The following is a 10,175-nucleotide window of genomic DNA, read 5'->3' as shown; positions in this document are numbered from 1 at the left end:
AAGTACTCCATTCTTTTAGGAATTTTGGGCTTACCTCAGGATAGATGTAGCTCTGAATTTAACTTTTATTGTAGTGCAAGCTTTACTGCATAAAGGAATGAATTTAATAGCAGGATGAAGACTTTGATAAGAGTTTTTGCACTATCTCCTGTTCTTACAGTTACCATTTCTTTTTCAAAATCGCTTGCAGTGGAGATATCAGAGATTGGAATCATTCAGGATAGCACAGAATAGGCAGAAGTCAGAGGGCTAAATGAAAAGAAAAAAAGGTTGGCTGGAGAACAGGAAATCTTTTTTAACAGTGATATCCTGCAGAATAATCTGTTTCTCAATTACAGGGATGCATAAACCTAATCTAGGAAATATCCTTCACTGCAGGAAAAACTAAAAGATAGGAGAGGGTTTTAGAAACTTAGATGCAATTGGTCTCGTCTGTATCAAATTGCTATAGTATGATGTATAGTGAGAACCATAGCATAGTGTAGAGTGAGAACCAGCCCTGCAGGCCCCAAGGTGAGTGCAGAAGGAGGGCAGGAGGTGCTCCTGGCACTCAGCAGCAGTTCCCCTGCGGCCTGTGGAGAGGCCCCTGGTGGAGCAGGCTGTCCCCCTGCAGCCCATGGGTCCCACAAGGAGCAGATCTCCACGCTGCAGCCCATGGAGGAGCCCCCGGTGGAGCAGGTGGATGTGGCCTGGAGGAGGCTGCGGCCCATGGAGAGCCCCCGCAGGAGCAGGCCCCGGGCCGGAGCTGCAGCCCGTGGAGAGGAGCCCACGCAGGAGCAGGGGGTCTGGGGGAAGCTGCCGCCCGTGGGGGACCCGTGCTGGAGCAGTTTGCTCCTGGGGGATGGATGGACCCCGTGGTACGGAGCCGTGTGGGAGCAGTGCATGAAGAGCTGCTGCCTGTGGGCAGCCCCCGCAGGCTCAGTTGGGGAAGGACGGCATCCCCTGGGAGGGACCCCATGGGGAGCAGGGGCAGAGAGGGACCGTGAAGGAGCTGCGGAGGCGAAGCGTCAGGGACTGACCGCAGCCCCCATTCCCCGTTCCCCTGTGCTGCTCAGGGGGAAGACGTAGAAGAGGGTGGACTGGGGGGAAGGTGTTTTTGGTTTGCTTCTAGTTCTCACTGCTCTAGCTTGTTACTAATAGGTAATAAATTACATTAATCTCCTTATGCAGAGTCTGTTTTGCCTGTGACAATAGCTGCTGAGTGATCTCCCTGTCCTTACCTCAACCCTTGAGGTGTTTTCATCATATTTTCTCCCCCTTTCCCTTTGAGGAGGGGGAGCGAGAGAGCAGTTGTGGTGGAGCTCAGCTGCCACTGGGTAAAACCACCACATATGATTATCTATATTTCAAATGCATTACCTGTTTATAGATGACTGAAACAGCTACTAAATAGCTATTTTAGTGAACGATATATCTACACCAGAGAAGAACCTATTTTTTTTTTCTGAATTCTTGTATGCCAGATAAAACATTGGCTCAGAGCTGCCACCCAATGATAAGACCTGGCAAAGTCACTTAAATACAGACTACCTACATTGCAAAGTGCTGAGTTCAGTGAGACTATTTAGAAGTGAGCAACTAATTTCTCACTGCATAAAAAAGACAGTGAAAGGATATTTCCCTCTCCAGTCCTCTTCCCCAACATCTGCAGGGCCAACCACTCATTGCCTTGCCTGTAGCAAGGTCTTTTACTTAACAAATGACATTTGTTAACCTGTTAACTTTGATTTTTTCTTCTTTATTGATTTTCTGCTGATTTATCAACTTGAATCATTTCAGTGTGGGCAGGTAAGTAAACAAGCGGGAACAAAAAACAGCTGAGAGGAGAAGAATGAGCAGAAGGGAGACTTCCAGCTGCATTTTGTGCTCATTTCAGCCCAGTTCTTGCCTACCCGTATCTGACATGCTATTTGGAGATTTCAAAGCTGGCTTTAAATATGCGTGTTTGGATACTCAAAGTCATCATGGAGTGCCACTTGTTGGTGTTCCTAGCCAAGGTTCTGGCTAAATTAGTCTGTTCAGTACTCAGAGACTTTAGGTATTGATCGGTTCTAGAAGCTGAGCCGTCTCCTTGAAAGCTATCTCAGTTATTTCTGCAGCTTTCAATGTACCACCCATCAGAAAGCGTTTGCCGCTGGCTGTGCTGTATCATTTGGCAAAGCAGAGAGGAAGATGAAGGGGGATTGCACACGTATGTGTTCATTTGTCATCAACTGGCTGTCACTCATTTGAGTCCATTATACAATTCAATCTGTTTTGTATTATTTACTTGCTTATAAGCATTTTAATTTGTAGAAAATGTGCAAAATGACCTTACGGCTCTTCACTGCAGAAGGCAAAAACATGGTTTGTGGCAGGGTGTATTGGTGCAAGACCTGACAGTCTGTTTCCCTTCTGATCTAGTCTCTTCATTAGCCTTTGATGGGTAGCAAAGGGCATTTGCTTCAAGCCTTACCATAATTCTGCAGTCTGTCTGCCCAGACATTAGAAAGAGACCTGTGAATCTGTATGCTGATTCAGCCCACGTTATGTCGTGTATGTATTAGCTAACTGTGCCCTGAACTGCCTGCTTTCAGTATGCCAAACACTATCAGTAGATTTTTGTTCAGCTCCATGTTTTCTGGATTAGGATTTGCCACAGTTTCAGAAGACAGCACTTATTATGTACCTGGAGACATGTTTGTCATCAGTGCTGGAAGCAGCAACAGAACAGGGTGTTCCTGCAGGGCTGTGCTGTTCATGTTCAGCTGCAGTCAAGTAGCGTGTGCTCAGGCAGGAGCCTCTTGGTACTGATACACAAGGAAAAAAACCTACAGGGAGATTTCTACAAGCTGCCATTTGGCCATTCTCCTTAGTTGAAAGACTTGAGCGTGTGCCTAGCAATATCTGAATTCCAAATGGTTAATTATTGCTGGTGGAAAATAATTATCACTTGATTACTGCTAGTTATATTTTAACATCCTTCACTGCTTTTATGAAGTCAGCATATTGTTAGCTAACCCCCAACCAATGAAGGGTGGAGTAACAATCCTAATTCTGCCTCCAAACACTTCATATCACTGAGAAAAGCATCAGTCTTTTAAAACTATGAAAGCTTGGGACCAGAGGGGAAGGTTCAGGGCATTGCTGCTCCCAGACACGTACTTTGTGATTGCTGCACCAAACTGGTACACTTCATGGAGCTGGAAGGCAGGATCCTGCAATAAGGACCATTAGATACAGTGAGAAAAACACATCAGGAATCCCCAAACACCCTGCATGTCTGGCAGCATTCAAACCCTTTGGTGATCCTTGGTTATTCTTCAGATGAGCTCTCTGGACTCCAGATTATGTAGGCTGTAGGGTGGATGCATACATGGGCAGTGCTCCTCTGAGAGGCATTTCTCTCCGAGTTAGGGAAAGGGCTAGTAGGGATGAGGTTGGCTTATGAGATTCAGTATGGATCCATCTGCATTGTGGGGGGATTTCAAATTGGATGGGAAGAGCTGGCTTGTTTTTGCATTGCCCTGGCATGCCAATAGTGTGGGCATTGATGAATACTCTGGTGCTTCCTCTTCTCAGGTGAGTTCCTATTTGTTTTCTCATCATTACTGCTGTTCCCTGCCAGGGCAAGAGCTTTTCCTGAAATCCTCCAAGAGGCAGATGTAACAACAAAGCTAGAATAGTGGGCAGAAAAGCCTCTTTTCCTAACCAACGTTCGCACCTGGTGCCGACCGTATGGAGTTGTCCTTAGGTCATTCCGTGGATACTGTTTGGTGCCTTAGAAGCACCAGAGCACCTGAATTCACCTAAGCAGCATCAGCAGGAGCTGGTTCTTCATTTGGTGTGCCTGGCTGCTACAGACACCCAGCTCTGAAGCTTCCCTGTGTGGCAGTTTTACAGCCTTCCGTGTGGGGAGAAGGAGGCAGCATTCAGGCCCTTGGGTAACCTTCGTTCAGGGAGGGTGACATTCAAAAACCATGCTCATTTCCGTCTGGACTTCACTCCCCCCATGGCTCTCATGCCACTCAGTGGGATTCCTGGTCCTACCTCATAGGTCCCACTCTACCTTATGTGCTTATATAGCCTCCTCTCACCACTATGACTTTCTACCCTCTGCAAGGGTGTATGCTTCACACCCCAGGCAGACCCATCTTACCAGTGACCAACAAAGTGATTTTTCTTTTCTTGCATTCAGACTTATCTTGCATTGCTCTCCCCCAAAGATACCCTAATTGAGCAGGGAACAGCTCACCAGCAACAAATCTGTTGTTGACAACAGCAATGAGCTGGTGCTCTATACGGAGGTTTATTAGATGGCTGAGGAGGAAGATCCCCTGCTGAATGCACTCCAATTCCTATCCTTCATCTTCTAAAGCTTGCCTTTTTTCTTCCCGTATTTCTCCTCCAACGCTTTCTGCAAGTTGAGATTTAGGGCATTTTTCTGATGCCATTTCCCTGTAAAGGAGTTCATAGAAAATCATCAGCCTCGCTTCTAAAACTATTATCCCTCAGGGATTTTTCTAGCTGTAGAGCTCCTCTCTTGTGAAAACGCCAAGTTGTAGCGCCTCCTCCTCCCCCCGCTTTGTCCAGATTCATCTGTTATCCTTGGCAGAAGCAGCATCTTTCTCAGGAATTCAGCAATATACTTTTCCCAGCAGACGCCATACCTAGCTCATCAGTCCTCCTTCCATGCCAATTCTTGGGATCCCTGATCGCCTTCTGAATTACATCGGGGGTGTAGGAATCTTTCATCAAGCTCCTGCTCTCCAGTGGGCCACCTGCAAGGAAGAGGGAATGAGGAAATGCATGCAGAAATCACCCTACTGCAGTCCTGGAACTGAAGCAGGGAGCACCACCAGCAATTTCAAGGGCACAGGAAAAGTCATGTGTTGACCGCAATACCTTTGATCAGGTGTGTGGTTAGGTGCTGAATAATAGCTTCATCATCACCCAGGAGGGAGCTCGTTTGCCAATTTATCTGCTTTTCATCCCCAAGCATGAGACATACATAAAGGGTACAGCAAGGGTATCACCTTTATTTGTGTCCCAGTGCCCTTTCTTTATTTAAGTGCTCACTTGATGTCCCCTTGAATCTCCTCATCCATGTGAGTAACTTCCTGTTCAACAGTACAGCTCCACAAGAAGCACCATCTTACCACTCCAGGCCTTCTTGAGCTTCTTTTCTGACATGATACTTACAATTAGCTCCCAACTGAGACTTCTCTGTTTATTCCCTTGTGACTTCTAGCCATTTTGGGGGGCTTTATTTTCATCTCTCATCCTTTTCTCCTCACCTTCCTTTTTATTGTACTTTCTCCTTGATAATAATGATTTTGAGCTCCCTGGGTTAAGATGTCCCTCGTTTCTGTGTGTTAGAAAGACCAGGACAATGCAATCTTCAATGCCTGATAGAGGTTTGGGAAGAAATTTCAGAGGCCCGCATCTCTAAATGGCTTAATGAGAAATAATGCCAGTGTTGGAACTGGGGGTAATTTGGGAGTGGATATGATAGGGAACACTGAATTCCAAATGGTGGCTATTTAGACAGCTCTGCACATGGTGGATAGGGGTCACAATACACCTTCACTTTTCGTGCTTCAAAAAAAATGTGAAAGATAAGAAGAGAAAGGGATAGAATATGTAGAAAGGGAGGCTCTGGCTTTCATCTCCTCGAACACCACAGCCTGGGAGTGACTGTGGATGGAAGGAGTAAGAAGGGAAGTGAGGGTATCCTACAGTCAGACCTCTATCCAAACTAACGTGGCTGCCGTGAGCCCAGGCACAGCGCAGATAGAACCAGCTTGAAGGTCAGGTACAGGTACGTGCATCCTCTCACCTTGGAAGATATTTGACCTCAGGTTAAAACCCAGCTCATTGTATTCAGCAAATGTTGAAGACTCCAGGCGCTTTTTTAGCATCTCAGTGCGGTCGCTGAGTCTTTTCTGTCCTATGATTAGTGCTGCCTTGCACAGAGCTCGCCGTTCCTGAAAACATGAACAACAAGGAACCACTCTCATTCAGTGCTCCCAAAGTGCAGCAAATTGCTGGCATTTCCATCCCTGCACAGACCTTTGAACTACGACTAACCCCTGGGAATTGGGTCTGTCCTTGAGTCTCCCCCAGCAGCTTCTGTAGTCATTATTATTGTGTAGAACAACTGTGACTGGTAAAATGGGTGCAAATCAGAAAGGGACGATGGTGTTGTGCCCTGGATTAGGTCCAGGTACAACATTTTGCCTCGCTGAGCTAGGGCTCTGCCTAGCTACAGGAACCTTACAAATGAAAGGGAGATGGAAAATCGAAATGAAAAGAGATGGGAAAGGCTGTCTGTGGAAAGTGTCACTGCCCCTTACTGTGAAGCCCAAATCCATCCCTCTACATGTCTTCTAGAAACTGCTAATATCCTACCCATTCAGCCCCCCGCTACACCATAAAAACATCCTTCAATCTGCCACAAAGGAGACATCAAACAGCTTCCTCCAATACCTCTTCATTGCTGGCAAGTTCATCTGCACTGGAAAATTTATATTTGCTGTTTTCATGGATCAAGCTGTCTCTCTTCTGCAGAAGCAGCTTCCACTCTGCTTTCATATCAGGCCCTAATGATGATAAGGACTCTTTGGCACTTAATCTGCTGCAGGTCGCCTTGGCTTTTTCACAGCTAGCTTTGGTGGTCTTCCAGGGAGATCCAGGCACTCTGGTGCCTGGCATTTGGTGCTGGCTTGCTACTGGTTCTTTGGCATTTGAAATGGATTTGTTGTCCTCCGACTCCCTCTGCCTGGATGTTGTACACAGGCAGTTAGTGCCGTTCCTCCCTCTTGGCTCATGCCCCGCTCTGGGGTCTTTGGTGGCAGAGCCATCTTCTCTTTCCTCTTCAAGTTTTCTTGAATGATGGCCCTGAGCGGGGGGAGTTTTGGCCTGGAGATTCTGTTTGCTCTGTCTTTTAGTCTGAATACACTTTGCAGAAAGAGATGCCCGGCATTTAATAGATGTGGAGTTCTTTGCTGTTCCCTGAGCTGCTGGGCTCTTGGAGGTCTTCCAAGAGGCTCTGCTGGAGCTCCTTTGGGATGTTCTCCATCTGCTGGGATGTAAGCCTGCTGGAAGATGCTCCTTTTTTTCTTCCTCAGGTTTCACTTAAAGACAAAAAGAATAGCTCAATGATTTTGGTACTGTCTGGATGATTGATAGGTGGTACCTTAATGGGGCTGGAAACAACCAGACATGTCACTGTGTTGTTGGCAGACAACAAAAGAAGAATTAAAGTCTCAAAGTGGGAAAGAAAGCAGTAAAGAACAGCAACCCTGTAGCTTTATACCAAACTTCCCATAGAATCACTTCCTAAAGAAAAAAGAAAGTTCCTAAGCAGTCTTAAATGTCTTTGCTACATGAACAGGCACAGAAATGTGCAAATAAAAATCTTGTGGTCAAACATGCATAAAAAGGTCTGTGTTTTCTTATGTGTGGGTGGCCCCTCCAACCCCTGATCGCTGTCACACTCATGAAGATGCACTTACAGTCTCTGTGGCTCGCTGGTATTTGCTGATGACTTTACAGAATGGTGGTGGCTCACTGCAGTTGTGCAAGGAGGTAGTGAGATAAGTCCACCAGCAGGGGAAAACACTCTCAAGGGGATTTTAACCCATCAGCCCCCTCAGGAAGGAGGCTGGGAACGACCCACTGAATCACAAGCTGTACTGCAAAGCAAGCTCTGAAGGAGGGACAGCTTCTCTGCCATCCTGCTTACCTGATGTATTGCTGGCCAGCACAGGGTCACTTTCTGCCACATCAGGTGCAGGGGACGGTGGGACCTCTAGCACCCCCTTGGAAGAGAAACAAATGCTGTGTCAGGCCCAGAGAAGGGAATGAAGGGGACAGTGGCCTTGCTCATCTGCTCATCTCTCTATTGACATAGACTTTTCTCAAGCAAATAAACCTCCCCAGATCATGACAGAGCTTTCCATGCCTAACCAGATGGTTGGTCCTACAACCCATGATCTTGTGAAATTAAAAAAGCACAGAAATCCTGCAGGATTTCACATTAACTGCTCACGTGGGGCAGCCTGACTAGGACATGGCCAGCCAGCGCCTCTGGAGAATACTGAGATGCAAGAGTTTTCACAGGCAGTGGTGCAGACACAAGCCAAAATGGAAGGGGAAAAAAAAAAAAAAAAAGAAAGAAACCACCAACAACACAGTGAAAACATCATAATTTATTCTGAAGCATCTAGAGATGTCAGGTCTGTCATGTGCTGTGCAATTACAATAGCTCCTTCCCTCAGTGTGTTAAAGGAAGGCCAGAAAATACTCGTGCAAAGCTAGCTCTGCAGAGGAATGCAGACGGGCTGAAGAAGGGGTGCCCTAATCCTGGCACAGACTCTTCCGTGGTTTGCTTTGCTATTCAGGTTGATATGGTGATCTGTCACTCAGCCTTTGAAACCTGCCTCCTCCACTAGGAGGGAGCTCACGCCTTTCCTGCACAGGGAATGTCTGTGTAACCCTAAGCTGTGCCTGCTGCTTGTCTGTTCCTCATCCTCACACGACTCTGCAGGCTGAGCCCAAGTGAAACCTGTGACAGGTTACAACTGAAGCCACGACACATGATGGTGAATGTGTTATTTGTGAGCCTGCTGGCACCAGCAGCAATACAAATGTGATCTGGATCAGGTAGGGAAATACATCTACATTTGTCACTTTAGCTCAGCATATGATTTATGTGCTTAGGTTCTGCTCTGAAGGCTGGTTATTGGAGTACAGACACCAGCTGAGGGGGCAGGGAGCCTACAGCTTCAAAGTTAGCTCATGAGAATCAACAGGGCTGATTTAAGCCAGCAGCTTGTTTTACACCGTGCCAGTACTTTGCAGCAGTGTCTGGGACAATGCTGGGATCCTGAAGCTGGAGTTACCATATCAGTCAAACTCCAAGCATCAGCGCTACGTACTGTGCAAATGTAGTAAGAGACAGAACTTCGCCCACGAAAAGAAAAGGGCCACCACAGATGCAGAGAAGAAGCCAGTCCTGGCTCACACTGCAGGATCTGCTTCTTTTCTGTACTGCTTTTATAGAAGAGCTAAAACATTTAAACACGATCAAAGTGCAGGAATCTGCATTCCTAAAGAAACTCCTGGGTCAACTCCCACCTCCTGCTTAAAACAAAAACATGGCTGTTATTACTATATTCAGTGGGAAGGACTTTCAGTCTGCTGTTGTACTCCTCCCTTCCCATTTCAATGCACATCTTTCAACGTAGCAGAATTTCTGTGTACAGAGGCAACGAGCTCATTTCCCAAATCCCATTCAGTGACAGCCTTCATTTCCCCAATTCACGCTGGACAAAATGACACTGAAGTCCTGCTACTGTCCCTACTTTCTAGTTTGTAATTGCATTTGATGTTATTGCTAGTGCTTATTGTTCATTTTACTTTTGAGCCAGTCAAAGTTCCACCCTGAGACACCTGAATCTTAATACAAAGAAGGACTCAAAGATCTTTTTACCATCCTCCTGGGTAACAAACACTGCAGTACAATGCCTACTTATTCCTTTGTTAAGCCAATTGGCTTTTTGGCTTTGTTAAGCCAAAAAAACCCACATGGCATACCAGAAAAGACAAACAGCTAAAAATTATCAAACTTGACACCTCTTTCTGAAAAACAACAACAACAACAACATGTTTCTATAGCCTAACACTCTGACTTTCCTGACAACCAGCCATGGAGGAGAGACGGGTGTACAGATTATTATGCCACAGTCACCAGATGTGCTCAATAATGGTCTCATACGCCTTTCGCATCTGGCCAGGCCTCCAAAACATATGAATATTTCAATGACTTTCCAGATCTGAGAAGCCCCTTTGGGTTAAAATGAAATTAGATCTTTTCTCTTTCTTTCAGATAGAAAAGATCCAGGATTTAACGTGGGGCAAAGCCTCTTCCATAACCACCTCTCTCACCTGCTCCATGGCCCCTGACGTGATGCCACAATGATTCCTACAAGCAGACAGGTCCTGCTGAAGTCCAGGTACGGAGGTGGTATGAAGGCTGAACGGCAGGGACAGTTGCTAGGGAACATCCCTCCCTCTATCTATGAGCTGTAGTCACCATGGGAACCAGAAGAAACATGGCAGAGATCAGGGTCACCCTTCAACAAAAAAAAGGGAAAAAAAAGCAGGAAAGACAGTAGAAGGCTCACATCTCA

At 46.3% G+C, this 10,175-nt stretch overlaps 1 protein-coding gene across 1 annotated transcript; it reads right to left on the bottom strand.

The window, feature by feature from the left end:
• Positions 1 to 4,351: 4,351 nt before the first annotated feature.
• On the bottom strand, positions 4,352 to 9,939 carry TEX33 (testis expressed 33). Its single transcript, XM_035551896.1, has 6 exons — positions 9,922 to 9,939; positions 7,727 to 7,802; positions 6,469 to 7,115; positions 5,819 to 5,966; positions 4,650 to 4,760; positions 4,352 to 4,437 (listed from the first exon to the last, which is right to left on the bottom strand). The coding sequence occupies exons 1-6, from the start codon at positions 9,937 to 9,939 to the stop codon at positions 4,352 to 4,354; spliced, it is 1,086 nt and encodes a 361-aa protein (XP_035407789.1).
• Between the last annotated feature and the right edge of the window lie 236 nt (positions 9,940 to 10,175).

The sequence above is a fragment of the Cygnus atratus genome, chromosome 1 (assembly GCF_013377495.2).
Source record: "Cygnus atratus isolate AKBS03 ecotype Queensland, Australia chromosome 1, CAtr_DNAZoo_HiC_assembly, whole genome shotgun sequence".
NCBI lineage: Eukaryota > Metazoa > Chordata > Aves > Anseriformes > Anatidae > Cygnus > Cygnus atratus.
This window is presented reverse-complemented; position numbering and strand designations above follow the sequence as displayed.